At 39.6% G+C, this 17,294-nt stretch overlaps 1 protein-coding gene across 5 annotated transcripts in view; it reads right to left on the minus strand.

Moving 5' to 3' along the window:
• Positions 1–687: 687 nt before the first annotated feature.
• ache (acetylcholinesterase) overlaps positions 688–17,294 on the minus strand; it is a 37,278-nt gene continuing 20,671 nt past the window's right edge. For all 5 annotated transcript variants that reach the window (XM_026352950.1, XM_026352949.1, XM_026352947.1 and 2 more), the window contains 7 exons: positions 13,384–13,607; positions 13,036–13,296; positions 10,443–10,665; positions 9,830–10,075; positions 7,735–7,927; positions 6,991–7,169; positions 688–4,545 (listed from right to left, as the gene is read on the minus strand). In XM_026352950.1, the coding sequence (XP_026208735.1) occupies positions 4,424–4,545; positions 6,991–7,169; positions 7,735–7,927; positions 9,830–10,075; positions 10,443–10,665; positions 13,036–13,296; positions 13,384–13,607 (1,448 nt within the window). In that variant the 3' untranslated portion in view covers positions 688–4,423. The remainder of the gene's footprint in view (positions 4,546–6,990; positions 7,170–7,734; positions 7,928–9,829; positions 10,076–10,442; positions 10,666–13,035; positions 13,297–13,383; positions 13,608–17,294) is intronic.

Raw genomic sequence — 17,294 nt, forward strand, 5'->3', positions numbered from 1 at the left:
ACTTTCACTTTTAACAGTGTATTAAAACACTGCATTAGTGATAACTTTATTCAAGTAGAAGCTTTGAGTACTTCATCGACCATGTACAGGGATGGCAAATAAGATCCATACCTATAATCTGGAAATTAGTGTTCTTGTTCTGCACCAGGTCACAATAAATCACCAATACCAGAGATCTCTGGTATCTGATCTCTGACCTTAATGGGATATATTGGGCAGCAAGTGAATAGATAGTTCCTGAAGTTGATGTGTAGAAAACAGGAAAATGGGCATGGAAATATCCACGTGACTGATAAGGGCCAAATTGTAATGGTTAAATTACAAATGAGAAATGGTCAGATTCCACAAAAGAGCTAATGTAGCACAAATTGTTTTATCAAATTGGAATTGTTAGATTGGTTTATATAATCATTATTTTTCATTTTACCTTGATAACACAACAGCTTTTAGAACAGTGACTGCAATTCTGTGAACACTTAATCATGTGGCACTCCAACAAGGTGACTGCATGCTGTGCTACTAACTGTACATTGTTTTTATATTGTATGTTACATAAACATTTCAGCCACATGGGAAAACAGAAAAATTATGGGACATCCTGTAACAGATAAATTTTTTGAATATTGGTCTAGATGAAACTGTTGATGGTGCATGTTAAGACTCAATAAAAGGTCAAAGTGGACAGAAGTAGCAGGGTTAATTTATTTTCTGTTGCTATAGCTTAACGAAGTCAGCATTCGTGATACATAGAGACATACTGGGAAGCTACAGAAGCCTTCAACACTGGTACTAGTGACTGGAACAAACAATGATGAGGCAGAAGACTGAAACAAAGTCAAACAGGACAGAAAAATACAAGAAAAAGTTTTTTGGCACTCATCTTTAGTTTATAATAATATTGCTTTTAAAACTCAACCTCTAGTCATTTTCATTGTTGTTTTATCACATTATATACTCACTGTATATATGTATATCAAATATATTTCTGATATATATACGTTATTGCTAACATCAAGCATACCTAACATTAGAGATATATTAATTTTTTGATAATAATTCTGTTCAAAAGTACAAATTTTACATAAAATAACAGTCCAGATAAGATAGGATATACTGGAGGCAGGATCAACATCAGGACATGCACAAGGATTTGATAGGACAAGGAAGGGAGATGGGGTCATAACAGGATCACACAATGCATGAGAGAAGGAGGAGAAGCTGTCACCTACATGTCCAGTCAAACATGTATTCTCCACTTGTATTTTCAACATCAGGTTCAAAACCTTTTATCATATTTAGCTCAGATTTACATACACAGCAGATATACTTAAACAGGACAGAAATCAGCCAATCACAGCGTTGATTCAGGTCCCTACTAGTGTCGAAGTAAAAATGGCAAAGAGGCAGATGGACAGGTGGCATATATGCTATATATATATATATATATATATATATATATATATATACACACACACACACATAATGGTGGCAGACACAGACACAACAAATGATACACAACTATAAACTCACATTGAGTGAAAAAGGTACTGAAAGTCATCTTCCAAATTTTGCAGGCCTTTATGAATTCTGTGGCAAATAACACTTTCCATTTGTTTTAGTAATTGTCATGGCCTGCTGACTGACTATTTCTTGGTGTGTATGTGATAGCACATGCTGCACACGAATATCAAATGCCAACAGGTCATAATTTTTTTCCCCTGCTGTTTAAAGATTAATTTCAATTTTATCTAGTTTAATTTCACCAGCCTGCTTTTTATTTTATTTTATGTCATTGTGAATGCACTCCTTTCATCACCAAATATTTGATAGTTCAAAGCCTGCTATATGAACAGTGTCTGTTTACGTGTTCATTATACTGCGTTCATGCACACAGCTGGCACAGCACTGCTGACTGCTGCCCTAGCACTCGGTTCTGGCACAGGTGTGGTGACATGGAGCAGCATTTAGAAATACTGTCTGGCAAAGAAAAGGAAACACATTGAGACCTCTTTGGATTTCGATACATGATCTGCGTTCAGAAATGCAGAATGCTGTTTTATAGAGTTGTGTTCATTGGTTTTATGTAATCTGCTATCAGGTTTTGTGTATTGCCTGCTGGCATTATACCAAGTAGTGTGAAAAGGAAGCAAATAGTGACCTCTTTGGTGTTCTATAGAGGCAGCCAAAGTCAAAAGTCATGTTCAGTAAAAAATGTTCAGTAATGTAATGTTTCCTGTTTTCCTGGATCCTGCGCAATTGATTTAACTTGAGTAAAATGTGCCAACAAGGTAATATCCGTGTGCTTACTACACTGATCTTGATGTGAACAAGATAATAACTTATTAAGTAAAGTATCTTGTTACTTTAGTTATATGAACCATATAACTCATGTGCACTGTTCACCCTATAGCATCAGAGGCAGCTAAGGCTGCCTGAGGCCCTCTGGAGAAACTGTGTCATGTTGGATGTTCTGTTGAGCTTTTGGCACAATTAAACGTTCTGTTGTAATGCAAACTTCACATTATAGAGTTAATTATTAAATCAAATGGTAATGATGTTTAATGCATGCCATTTTCAGTGGTTTTAAATATTTTTGTTGTTGATGATCAGTGTAAGCTGCAGCACACATACACAGTTTTTCTAGGGACAAGAGTTATGTAATGGTGTATTTCTCTGACTGTCCTTTCATCTTTCCATTACATCCCTTCTTCCTTCATCTTCATATTCATTTTCTTCTGACTCATCTCTCTCTTTCACCTCCATTTTCCACCCATCCATTGCATCTTGTTGGCTGGTCAGAAGCTGACCCAGCACTCTGTCACATTATGCTCCTGAGTGAATTACTCTGTCTCCATTAGACTAACAGGAAAGCAGTAAGATGGAGTGCGGTAGGAGTGGGGGCAGGGACACTGCATGGGGGAAAGAGCGATGCAACTAAGAGCTGGATGGATGGAGGGTGAATAGAGATGAACATTACAACCATAATGTAGAAAAAAATACAATACAGGACAAGAGAGATGTTGGATGAGTGATGAAAATAGAGTGGTGGGCAGTAAAAGTTTAAGTGAGGTTAACAGCTGCAGACACATACACCTAAGACAAAACAACACAGACACACTCTGTGCTGTTGTGGTAAGGTCTCCCTAACCAGGAGACCTTACCACAACATCATGGCTGTTACCATGATATTTGAAAAATCCAAATATTCATATATTTAATATTGATTAGGTTAATTAATTAGTCTGGATTGATTTAGTTAAAAAAATAACCTGGTCCCAGGTTTAATACATTTATATTCACAGAGCATACATTTCCAGAATTCTCTCACTGCAGCAACTACATGTGGAATAATTTATGTACTGATTATTTAACAAAGAAAACATTATAATCGGTGTTACTAATGTATTATTAGGGGTTGGGGTCTCGATAGTCGAATAAAAATTCATTACCATTAGCTCATCATTCTTACCATTAAGAATGGTAAGAATGATGAGCCAAATAGTGCAAAAGTAAGAATTCTGTCCAACATATAGGTACTTTAACTATGTAACTTCCCTAAAATGCTTAACATGAGCTTTATTTATAAGCAGCAAATTACACCCTTCTGTTACAGTCTTGCTTATATTTATATTCTATCTAGGCTACTAACTTATGATGCATGATACTTATTGATACTTAATATAGCCAGGTTTACAAAATTAAACAACATTTTACAGGCAGTTTTTTTGATAACCAATGCCAATTTTCTATGCGAAAAATCAGTGGTACCGTGTGTAATGTGAGTACCAATAAGTTGGATTGAATGTCATACTTTCCACAGAAGAAATTTTTAAAATCTACACATCACATCAAGAAAACATGAAGAGGTTTTCCCTATACTGGGCAAAGTCTAATGAAAGTCTAATGTTTTCATAGAGCATTTTCACACACTCACTCACACACTCACTCACACACACACACACACACACACATACACACACAGAGTTTATTTATGAGACAGACATAAAATGTGATTGGGTCCAAACAACAAAACCCTGATATGTTAGAAAGAATTCTCAAAAAACTAAAGTGGAGTTCATGAGATTAACACATAGTAAAACAGTAGTGGTATAATGTCATGGACCTATTGAGATCCAAGTTTATCTTAAATAACCGAGGTAATGACACATCTTAACACTTTTAATATTTCTCCATTATGATGGCAGGTTCAATCCATAGCCCCAAATTCCTTAAGACCCACACACATTCAGAAAAACAACACAAAAATAAATAGTATAAATAATATAAATAAAGACCAGAGCTGTGCCTGTGTTTGTGTGTAGCAAAATAAAACATATAAAATAAAGTTAGACTTAATTGAATGAAGGAAAATGGCCATAAGTTGCTCTTTCTGCCTCCCCCATCCCTGTCATTCTGTCATCTCTTAGAGATCAGTACAGCGCTCCTGCTTGCTGTAGTGGTCAAACTGGCTCTTCCAGTGCATCATGTAGGAGGACCAGCGGTGGAACTCCACTTTCCACTGTCGCTCCGCCTCATCTATGTTGTCTGACAGAAAAAAACATACAGAGACACAGTGGAAAGATGGTTAACAGCTAAGCTTTAGTGCAATATGTTTTTAATGTGTGGGGCTTCACAATACTACTGTTGAAAGTAGACTGTTCATCAGCATGCAACATGAGGTTGCTCTCTTTATGGAACAGTCCACAGATATGATTTGTAGATCACCATGTGGATAATGGACATTACATTAAAAACACTAATTCAAATCAGTGTTTTAGTAATACTATGTATTAGTGCATAATGAGAACAGTATTTGTTAAAAAACACAGACAACCCCATGTTTCTTTTTAGCAATGTAAACCGTCATAGCTCTGTTGAAGCTAGTACTCCCTTAACTCTTGTTGACTTCATGATTTCGTGGAAATAAAATTTTAACTTATATTGTTCAGATTCTCCATGTAACTAGTATTGATGGATCCTCATATACAACTGCTCTAGATTAATTTGTAAAATTTTGTTAATAGGTCTCTTAGACCCCATCACTGCTAATCTGTTAGTCACCTTCCATATTAGATCAGATCAGTCTCTCTTTACCAACTGGAGATGTACCACAGGCTTTTAAGGTAGCTGTAATTAAACCTTTATTCAAAACAACACACTCTACACCAGGGGTCTCAAACTTGCGGCCCGCGGGCCAATTGCGGCCCGCAGGACGATATTTTGTGGCCCCCGCCTTCATACGAAAGTTTAATGTTAGTGCGGCCCGCGAGTTTCATATTTTAGCACTTTACAGTGTTGTGTGCGGAGCTGAACGAACCAATCACGGTGGGGTATATGGCTCTCGGGGGCGGGACATTGGCCGGGCTTAATGCAAACAGAGAAACATTTCTCAGTGAGAGACAGCAGCGTTACCATGGAGAGTTTCCAGCCTGGCTAGCGGACTCGTTTCTGCGAAGCACATGAGGACATTTGTCCTAGCGCGCTGCGTTCACAAAACTTTAAAAAAAAAACAACGTTTTTTTAAGATGCTGCCCAGGACATTATAAGTCAAAGTGATGCGTTTGTGATAGGTTAAAAGAAAAGTAAGGAACTCAATGCAGCCTAATGTAGTCTGCAGTCACATAGCGACACCTGTCCATCGGCAATAACAGTCCCCGGTAACCCGGACCAATTAGGGTCGCACCGCTATTTGTGGGTCATTGTTTTTTATTTGCATCGCGCTATTTGCAGTTTTTGAGAGAACTGACCCCCAGCTTCCCTATGCTGAACTTCAATAAGTCCAAGTACAGGTCCAGACTTGCTGATGACCATCTACAAGTCATACTAAGGGTCTCAACTGCTTCCTCCTTCAAGCCAAATGTGGCTTGACTATGGGAAAGGAAGCGCTGCCAGGTCTTTAGCAGCAAGGATTAGACAAGAGAAGCCATGTTCAGAAGAACAGTTCGTGTTCTTCAATGTTCAATTCATGTTCAGAAGAAGGTTAAAAGTTAAAAAACTTTTAATACAGACATTTGACTCTGAATACAGCAGATATAGAAGACTGAAGAAACAACATATAGTCGCTGACTAGAGAAATCTAATTATTATTATTATTATTTTCATTGTTATTATTATTTTATTTATTCATTACTGATTTATTTTCTTATACATTTTTAATGTGTTTATTTATTTTTTCATATTATTTTGTATTAAAAAATAAAAATAAATAGATTTGAGAAGATAGGAATTTTTTTAACAAAGCTTTCTTGTGGAAAACCTGATGCGGCCCAGCCTCACCCAGAGTCTGCTTCCCACATGATGACAGAAAATGTAAACGACAACTTGAGCGACAGCATTACCAATAGGAGCCAAAACAGTTCTCCTTGTTCCTGCTCACTTTCAGGGTGACAACCTCTTATTTGTATAGAGGGGTATACAAATAAGAGGTTGTGATACATATGGTATATGTTACACACTCTTGCCCTTCACTCTGCAGACTACTCCGGCACCCTGCATGACTGTTGGCCTTTCTTTGCATTTAAAAAAAAAAAAACTCATAAAGACAGTTCAGTCCATGGGTTATTATTTCACCTCTTACCTTAGTTAATCCTTAACAGTGTCGCCTCTTTTTAATGATTTAATATGGTTGTTTATCCAAGATTTAGATGTATATGGCTAATGCCATGACCACATTTATTTTAGAGTTAGCTATTATTAAGTTATTAAATTACTAAGATGAGAAAAGGTCAATTGGTATGTGTCTACATCACCCTGGGCTTGCTCATCAGGGACAATCTGATTCATACACATTCACTGTTCATACTATATGTTCAAACTTCCATAGTTTCTTTGGTTGTGTAAAGGTGCTTTGCGACAATGACAATTGTTAAAAGCGCTATACAAATAATATTGAATTGAATTGAAAAGGTGACTGGTCTATCTCTGTGACCATGTCATCTCTGCCATGTTTAACTGGAAGCAGCAGGAGCTGTGTTTAGAAGTTGTTTTTACCAGTGATATTTAGTAGGCGTGGCAGAAAGCGGTTCCAGAAAGCACACATCTGGTTCCTCAGACCTTTGTGGATCTTCATTGGTTCGGTGTTGAGTCCCACATGTTTTTGTTCACTGACTGTGAACAGAGGCCAGCGCTTCCTGCTGTCCACCAGCCCATCATGGTTTACGTTGGGATTTCTAACAGGAAGAAAGATACAAATCTATATCAAACAGAATAAAAAAAACATTTTAACAGTATCTATACATCTTTTTGCCAGTTTGTTAGAGCCACTCAGCCAATCAGAGTGGCTGAGTGAGATCTCGAAACAACTATCCTCACTGACGAAGATACTTGGATGAGTAGTAAAACACTTAGACATGGCGAAATTTATCGACCTAACAAGAAAGATAACCAATATCTAAGCCAGGATATTCAGGAACTCAGGTTCCAGATGTCTTCTCTCTTTCTGTGTGTGTTTTATCAAAAATATGGCTTCAGCTCTAAATTCCTAAATCAGCATTTAAGAGAGTATGGTTAGAGTAAGTATTTGAGTAACTTCAAAATGGAGAGATCTAGAAGTAAACACAACAAACACTTGTAGAACTGCACAGTCATAGGTGTAGAAAAAAAAAACAACTGGGCCATTTGATTTAGGCTGCTACCACCCAGATGAACAATGAATTTAGACTGATGTCTACTTCGGTATATTCCATCTGCAAATAATAAGTAAATAGCAGATTACTGTAAGTCTGTGATTCTCACCCAGTTCGGGCAAAGTTGGCCCAGTATCTCATCATGCGTCGGCTCAGTTTCTCCTCCTCTGTGGTGTAGTTGAGTCTCTTCTCAAGTGGCAACCCAAAGACAAATTCAATCTCATAGCCATGGATCACACCCATCCACTCTGGCCAGGCCAGGTTGGATGCTCTGTGGTCGAACAGGTAGAGGTAAACCCCTCCTTGAAGATCAGAAAGAGAGAGGATGTTATTTTGCCTATGCGACCTACAAGGGTGGGCAGGGTAAGCATAAGGAGGTCTTGCCAAAGACCCCTAATGGGTATAGGCCTGGGATTTGAACCCCAGTCTCCCACATGGAAGTGGTGATCTTACCACTACACTAACCAGCAGCCTATTATTATCACTATGATAATATTATGAACAACAACAACAACAACAACAACAACAACAACAACAACAATAACAACAACAATAATAATAATAATAATAATAAAAGAATAAATACTTTATTAATCCCCTTGGGGAAATGTTTGTGGACATGCAGCTGCATTTAGGTGCCAAGGATTTGGGGTTCAGGGAAACACATGTGGCCAAGAATAGGGGGAACCGGTAGTTGAACCACCAAACTCAGAGTTTATGAATGACTGCCCTAGCAACTGTGCCATGGTCGCCATTTTTACTACTTGTGCAAAACATTTTCCTGATTCATCTGTAACAATTTAATCGGCAGCTATACAATCTAAAACTTCAAATATGACATTTTACAAAAAAACTACCATTAACTTTACAATCAGTGGTAAACATGAAGGCCTTGCAACTAACAGTTTGTACCAGAAAATCTTCATCTTAAATTGATCCTACATCTCTACTTTCCAGGATTTATAACCTTTTAAAATATTTGTTAACCTATCATTTTGAGTTCGTATTTGACTCTACCACCATAAAACAAACGTGAAAATATACTGCAAACACAATACATATCAGAGACTACAGATGCCTGCCTGACACCATCAGTGAAGCACTGATGGAAATGTGATCTGGGAATACATTGGCAATGGCCAATGAGTGATCTGAATCATGTGTAAGATATCCTCAATCAGCATGGATGCTGTTTAATACTGAGACATGCCATTCCCTCTGGGCAACATCTGACTGAGAATAACTGCATTTGGCAGCAAGATTCCTTTCATATGTTAAAGTGTTTTTGGACAAAACCCTGAACTCCAAGTTGCTCCTGGTGAGTCGCACACAGACATACTGGTTTGTCTGTTTCTGTGAGGTCCGCTCTGTCAAAAACAAATAAATCCACAGGATAGGAGGAAGAAGAGAGACTTATGATTTCATCCATACATCCAGCAAGTGAGCACTGTTCATGCCATTCAAAAACCTTTCCACAAGTCAGGAAAATGTAACAAAAAGATCAAAAATGGGGGGCGTACATTTGTATCTTACTTGGTGTGTGTCTAATTACACAAGAGTGATATGTGCACAAAAATGACCAAAAAGTGGATTTTGCATTAATCTTCCCTCAGCAAAGTCACAAGCAAAGTTGCAAACAAAGCCACCCATATTATCGTATACTTTACTGTGCCCACTACATATCACTTTCGAAAGCATAACTGACCACATGAACCAAACTTAGTCTGCCAAACGTACTAAACATTTACAAAGACAATTTAAACTGTTTAACTTTAACTACTGTCTTTGTTTTAAGCTGGGGTGTGGAAGTTAAATGTTATAGGTTACACATTAATGACAAAGAAAATTGTTTAAAAAAAACAAACTTAAACCTACATCCTGCAAATTCTGAACTTGATGAGGAAAAGAGTGCCCAAGAGTGATATAAAAGTCTGGACGATAAATCATCTCATATACAGGCCAGGACAACCAGCACTACATCTGTTGCATGTCATCTCACCTTTCTTATACTATCGTTTATTGTTGCTCTCCACTATAAAGCTATCACATTAAGGCAAAAGCCAAATAATAAAAAAAAAAAAAATAAATAACCGAAAAAATATTATCTTGCAGGTTTAACAATTTGTCCATGTTCATAATATATATCAATAAAACCCACACTTGGTTAGAACTGTGGTTCATAAAATGCACACGTAGTATTTTACCTTGTAAGTTTCCTCCACTGTTCATCACCCCAGGACCAGCTCCTCCCATGTTAGCCTTAAGGGCATGATGCTGGGCATAGGAGCGAGCAAAGTGTGCCAGTGGACAGATGACGTTGTGGTCACCAACAATATCGTCCATGGCATCACGGTTCTTCACCCCATTATTCTCATCCATCCAGTCAGTATACTGCAGCACCACAGCCTCCAGGCCAATGTCATTAGCATGTGGTACACTCAACTTCACACCTGGCAAACAGAAATTTTGCATTTGCAGAGGTACTGTATAAGTGTGAGTGTGGCAACTTACAGTCGAATAAACAGTTCTTTCTGTTTTTGTAAAATTTAACAGAGGTGATTTCTATGGCATGCTGTGATTACAGAACTGTTTACTGTAAGTTTAGAAATGATCTCTTTACTTTTTGTTTTGTGGTGAGATTACCGTTTCCTCTAATGGTATCGTCTCACTTATCTTCTCAACGAATGAAATCTTGTTTTTCAGAAGCAACTATGCTGGTTCTTGTGACTGCAATCAGTCATTTTAATTGAGTTTTGAGCCTTCTCCTAATGAGGGACTATAGTAAACCTTCTGTCTTTTCAGCTAAATTAGCTTTACCTTCAAGGAAGTCATCTCTGGAGATGAGACTGTCGTTGTCCTTGCTAAAGCCTGGTGCTCCATAGAGCAGGAAGTAGGATCCCTCATCCTGGTTGACACCCAGGAGGATTTGAGTGTCTTTAAAGTTGCCTGAGTTGAGCATGGTCTCTGGACTGTCAGGTAGAACCTCGCCATCAACCACTGGGACGAATGAAAACCGGAAGAGGGCTGACCATGGCAGAACCTGCTCAGAAAAGGATGACAAGCCCAAATATACCACTGATTTAATTTATACAAATGTGGAATGATTTGGAAAAAATATTTCAGACCAAATATCACATGATTGAAAATGGAAAATCAAATGTCAATTTAACTGCTTCCCCAAAGCAGTTTGTACAAGAAACCTAGTAAAATCACATCAAGAGGATTCCAATATTCAGGTCAGTATTTCAGCCTTATACTGTGCTGTGTAGTTTGACTGATGTGTTGCACCACAATAATGAATATCTGCAAGTTGAGTCATTCATCAATAATTGTGGCAAATAAGAACAACCCTAGGCTTCTTTTCAACACTGTAGCCAGACTGACAAAGAGCTATTGCTCAGTTGAGCCTAACTCTCAGCAGTAATGACTTCATGAATTTCTTCACAAATAAAATTATAACTATTAAAGGAAAAAATTATCATGACATGGATGGACTTACAACAGTTAATTTCAATAATAATTCTAAACCATCAACATGTCTCTTAGACCCCATCCCACTTTGACTGCTCAAAGATCTTTTACCTTCGATCAGCATGTTCATATTTGATCAGTTCAATCTATCCTAGCTTTACAAACAGGCTATGTACCACATGCCTTAAATTTTGCTGAGTCAAACCTCTACTCAAAAAGCCTACTCGTCACTCAGGGGTTTTTAGCAACACTGTCAGAAAGTCACTAACGATATTCTCTTAGCGTCAGACAATTGAATTTTTTCTATACTAGATCTTGTTGCTGCATTCCACACTACAGATCACAAATGTTTTTACACAGACTGGAACATGTCATTAAGTTTTATTATTATTTATTCTATTTTTATTATGTTAATGAGTCTTCCATGCACACAAAGTTAGGCAATATTTATAGGAATCACTATAAATTTCCATTGCTACCAAAACTTTACCCTTCAAGAATGCTAAAAAAACATAAAGGCTTGGATGTCTTCTAAGTTTCTACTCCTTAATTCAAACAAGAGTTTATTCTTTTTAGCCCTGACATGTTATCCAATTATATTTTTACCCTAGATGACATAGCATTTGCCTCAAGTAATATTTTACTGTAAGGAATCTCAGTGTTATCTTTGATCAGGATATGTCCTAAACTGCCTTCTTCCACCCAAGGAATTTTGCATTCAGAGCATTAGAACATTCTGTCTTAATGTGAGGCTAAAAAATGCATTAATTTATTAGACTGGACTACTCTAATTCACTATTAATATGATGTCTCAATAACTCCTTAAAAAGTCCCCTCTGAGTTCTGACTGGAATTAGCAAGAGCAATCACATTTCTCCTACATTAGCTTCTCTCAAATTGGCTACATGTAATATCCAGATAGGGAATTTAAAATCCTTCACCTTACATATAAAGCACTTTGTACTTAAGCATATCATATTGTAAAGACCTCATAAGTCCATATTTTCCCAGCAGAACACTTTGCTCTCAAAGTTTTAGAGTTTCCAAATGTAAAAAGTGCTTTGAGATAACCTCTGTTGTGAATTGGTGCTAAACAAATAAAACTGAATTGAATTAAAAATGGGAGGCAGTACCTTTAGCCATAAAGCTACTCTCCTGTGGAACCAGCTCCCATTTCAGGTTCCCTTTAAGACAAGGCTTAAAACCTTCCTATTTGATGAAACTGACAGTGGCCCAATTGGTTGGTGATGCAGTTCCCGCCCCCCAATTCATGGCCACATGTGAAAGTGTCCCTGTAACAAGACACTCAACCCCAAACCCTTGGTGCATTAAGGGAGCAGCCTGTCCACCAAGAATTTCCCGAAGGGGATTAATAAAGTATCTAATAGTATTATTATGAAATGTTATAGTTAAATTATTAAAACTTGAAGTCAGAGCTGGCTGACTCTGACCAAGCTCTTAATTATGCTGCTATAGTTTTAGGCCCCTTTTTACACAGCCTCTTCGAACTGCTTTACAGCCCCAAGACGCTGCTTCACTGTGTTGTATAAAATGTACTAAGCTGGTGTGGGGGCTATGTGCGGACCCTCCTTTAGGCCGCCTCGAATGGTAGTGTCAGAGATGAGTTGAGTTTGCCCCACTGTCTGTGTGAAAGAGGGGAGAAGGGGTGTAAAATTTTCTGATCTTTTAGACCAGATACTGTTTTTGTTTTACTGGAGGAGAAACAGTGTTTACGTATAAATGAATATGAATTGGAATTCAATTAAACTATATATATATATATATATATATATATATATATATATATATATATATGTATATAAAATCCAGAAACTCTTGTGCACACTTGACCAGCTTTAATTCTGTTGTGTAACTGCCTATACGTTACAGCGTAAAAAGAAGTGAACTTAACTGATACTACTGACTGATTCTGCATTACCTGCCACTCCTGGTCAATGAGCTCTTGTGGAGTTTTACTGCGCAGACAGTCCACCAACTCTGTGTCATTGCCTCCAATACAGCCAACCAGCTTCCCCAGCTGTGTGGCCCGTCTACGGGCCTCAGCAGGACTGACTGAAGCCCAGGGGCAGTTGGGTACCCCACTCTGGAGTATGGCTCTGCTGAAGGTAGGCCGGCTGTCTGGAGATAAGAGGTGGAATCCTACTGAAGCACCACCAGCACTCTCACCAAAGATAGTGACCTGTGTGATAGGAACAAAATTATCTCACACTTTATTTCTTGTGTAAAAACAATGAGAAAGACGTACATAAAACAGTTAGAAAATTACCTGTTTGGGGTTTCCACCAAAGAAGTGGATGTTGTCCTGTATCCACTGGAGTGCCATCCTCTGGTCCAGCAGACCCACGTTGCCAGGAGCCTCAGACGAGCCATGGAGGGCAAGGAAGCCAAATGCACCAATTCGGTAGTTCATGGAAACTACAATAACTGTCTCACTGTGAGCTAAATAACGACCATCATAAACATCCAGAGAAGAAGAGCCACTGTAGAACCCTGGAAATGTTGAATATCACAGTATTGTATTATGTCACTGTATCACAAAGCTACACTAAATGATTAGCTAGTTATGCACATACCACTTTATCTATGACATGGTTTTATTTGGTCCTGGGTCCTAACAGACACTATAAAAACACTTTTACATTCTTATACATCTTCTTCTTCTTTTCAACAGTTAATCATCTGCCTCCATTTAACCGTATCCTCTGCATCCTATTCTCTTACACCAACTAACTTCATGTCTTCTCTCACTTCTTCTTCTCTTGCGGCTTTTCCCATCTTCTACCCTAACACCAGCCAACCTCATGTCCTCTGTTAACACGTCCATATATCTCCTCTTTGGCCGTCCTCTTGCCCTCCTGCCTGGCAGCTCCATCTCCAACATCCTTCTACCAATATCATCACTATCCCTCCTCTGCACATGTCCAAACCATCTCAGTCTGGCCCCTGACTTGTTGCTAATGCAGGCAACGTGAGCTGTCCCTCTGATGTGCTTGTTCCTTCTGTCTAACCTAGTCACTCCTAAGGAGAACCTCAACATCTTCAACTCTGCTACCTCCATCTCAGCCTCTTGTCTCTTTCTCACTGCTACTGCTCTAACCCATAGAGCAGAGCTGGTCTCACCACTGTCTTGTAGACCTTTCCTTTGAGTCTTGCTGACACTCTTCTGTCACACAACACTCCTGACACTTTCCTCCACCTGCTCCAACCTGCCTGCACTCACCTCTTCACCTCTTTTCCACACTCTCCATCACACTGAACTGTTGACCCCAAGTACTTAAACTCCTGCACCTCCTTCACCTCAGCCCCCTGTAACCTAACGTTGTGTAGTCCCCACCTCCACCTTGAACTCTTCTGTCTGACCTACAGCACATCTCACCACCGTCATACTTCTCTCATACATGTCCTGAACTACTCTGATGTACTTCTCTGCCACTCCCGACAACCTCATATAGTACCACAGCTCCTCCCTCGGCACCCTGTCATACGCCTTCTCTAAATCTACAAAGACACAATGCAGCTCCTTCAGACCATCTCTGTACTTTTCCATCAACATTCTCAAAGCAAAAATGGCATCAGTGGTGCTCTTACGGGGCATGAAACCATACTGCTGCTCACAAATCTCCACCTTCTTCCTAAGCCTGGCTTCCACTACTTTTTCCCACAGCTTCATTGTGTGGCTCATCAACTTTATTCCTCTATAGTTGCTGCAGTTCTGTGTGTCACCCTTGTTCTTAAAGATCGGAACCAGAATGCTTCTCCTCCATTCCTCAGGCATCTTCTCACTCTCTAGAATCCTATTGAACAAACTGGTTAGAAACTCCACTGCTGCCTCTCCTAAGCACTTCCACACCTCCACAGGTACGTCATCCGGACAAACAGCCTTTCCACTCTTCATCCTTTTCAGAGCCTTCCTAACCTCATCCTTACCAATCTCTGCTACTTCCAGCTCCACAACATCCACATCTTCCTCCCTTCTTTCCCTGTCATTTTCCTCATTCATCAGCTCCTCAAAATACTCCTTCCATCTTTTCTGCACACTCTAGGGTTGTTAGCACCTTTCCATCTCTGTCCTTAGTCACCCTTACCTGTTGCACATCCTTCCCATCTCTATCTCTCTGTCTGGCTAGCCTGTACAAGTCCTTCTCTCCTTCCTTTGTGTCTAACCTGTCATACAGCTCATTGTAAGTTTTCTGTTTGGCCTTTGCCCCTCTCTCTTCACTCTACGCTGTGCTTCCTTGTACTCCTACTTTTCTCAGTCCTTTCTACATCCCACTTCCTTCTAGCCAACCTATTCCTCTGGATGCATTCCTGTACTTCCTCATTCCACCACCAAGTGTCTTTACCTTCTTTCCTCTTTCCAGATGACACACGTAGCACCTTCCTACCTGTTTCCCTGATAACTTCTGCTGTGATTTCCCAGTCATCTAGAAGCTCATCCTGACCGCCCAGAACCTGTCTAAACTTCTGCCTTAATTCTTCACAAGTTTCTTCACTCTTTAGCTTCCACCACTTGGCCTTCTTTTCTGTCTTCCCTCTCTTCTTCCTGACCTCCAGAGTCATCTTGCACACCACCATACAGTGCTGTCTGGCTACACTCTCTCCTACCACCACTTTGCAGTCACTATCCTCTCTCAAATCACCTCGTCTACATAGGATGTAGTCCACCTGTGTACTCCTACCTCCACTCTTGTATGTCACTCTGTGTTCCTCTCTCTTCTGGAAGTAAGTGTTGACTACAGCCATTTCCATCCTCTTAGCAAAGTCCACCATCAACTGTCCTTCCAGATTTCTTTCCTTTACACTAAACCTGCCCATCACCTCCTCATCACCTCTGTTGCCCTCACCAACATGCCCATTAAAGTCTGCTCCAACAACAACTCTCTCTCCTCTGGGGATACTCTCTATGACCTCATCAAACTCTCCTTCTCTTCTAACTCACAGCCAACTTGTGGAGCATACCCACTGACTACATTCACCATCACCCCTTCAATTTCTAGCTTTAGGCTCATCACCCTGTCTGAGACAGAGAAATTGTTCACAAACTCCCCCTTCAGGATCACTCCTACCCCGTTTCTTCCTATCCACACCATTGTAGAACAGTTTGTATCCTCCTCACACACACAGAACATCTATCTTCCTCCTCTCCATCATGTCTGCCAGCTCTCTGCCTTTCCCTGTCATTGTGCCAACGTTAAGAGTCCCTATTCTCAAACCTATTCTCCAGCCTTTTATCTTCTTCTCTCTCTGGCCACGAACCCTTCTGCCTCCCCTCTTTCTTCGACCAACAGTAGTTAAATTTCCACTGGCACCCTGTAGGTTAACAGCATCGGTGGCGGTCGTTGTTAACCCGGGCCTTGACCGATCCGGTATGAAAGTCTTATTGATGATTTGCATGGTTATTTTGGCAATTTTTACGCTGGATGCCCTTCCTGACACAACCCTCTCTATTTATCCGGGCTTGGGACCGGCACAGAAGTCACTGGCTTGCAACCCCTGTGGCTAGATTTTCATGTCTTCTCTCACTACATCCATGTTCTCTTTGGTCTTCCTCTAGACCTCCTTTCTGGCAGCTCCAACGTCAGCATCCATGTCCACAAATTCTCCTTTGAACATGTCTAAACCACCTCAATCTGGCCTCTTGGACTTTATCTTTATCTTGAACTTTACATCTGACATGGACTGTCCCTCTGATGTACTCATGCTTGATCCTATCCATCCTCATCACTTCCAAAGAGAACCTCAACATCTTAAGCTCTGCTTCTTCCAGCTCTGTCTCCTGTATTATCTTCAGTGCCACTTAAGTGTACAGAATCCATGGTCTCACCACCATCTTGAACACATTTCCTTTAATTCTCACTGATACTCTCTTATCACACAAACACGCCTGACACTTTTTCTCCACCCGTTCCATCCTGCTTGCACATGCCTCTTCACCTCTTTTCCACACTCTCTGTTGAACCACCCTCTCATTCACAAATGTATTCTGTCTTGCTCCACCTTTCTAGATTTTCCTCCACTTGCTCTCTGCTCTCAACACAAATCACTGTGTCATCTGCTGACATCAAAATAATAATAATTTTCTTTCAGGTATGGTAAATTAGCTTGGAGGTCATTATTCCAAGGGTTCACATACTTCCACTTGCACAATGAGGTATAGTTGTCCTCAATAAAGACATA

The sequence above is a fragment of the Anabas testudineus genome, chromosome 18 (assembly GCF_900324465.2).
Source record: "Anabas testudineus chromosome 18, fAnaTes1.2, whole genome shotgun sequence".
NCBI lineage: Eukaryota > Metazoa > Chordata > Actinopteri > Anabantiformes > Anabantidae > Anabas > Anabas testudineus.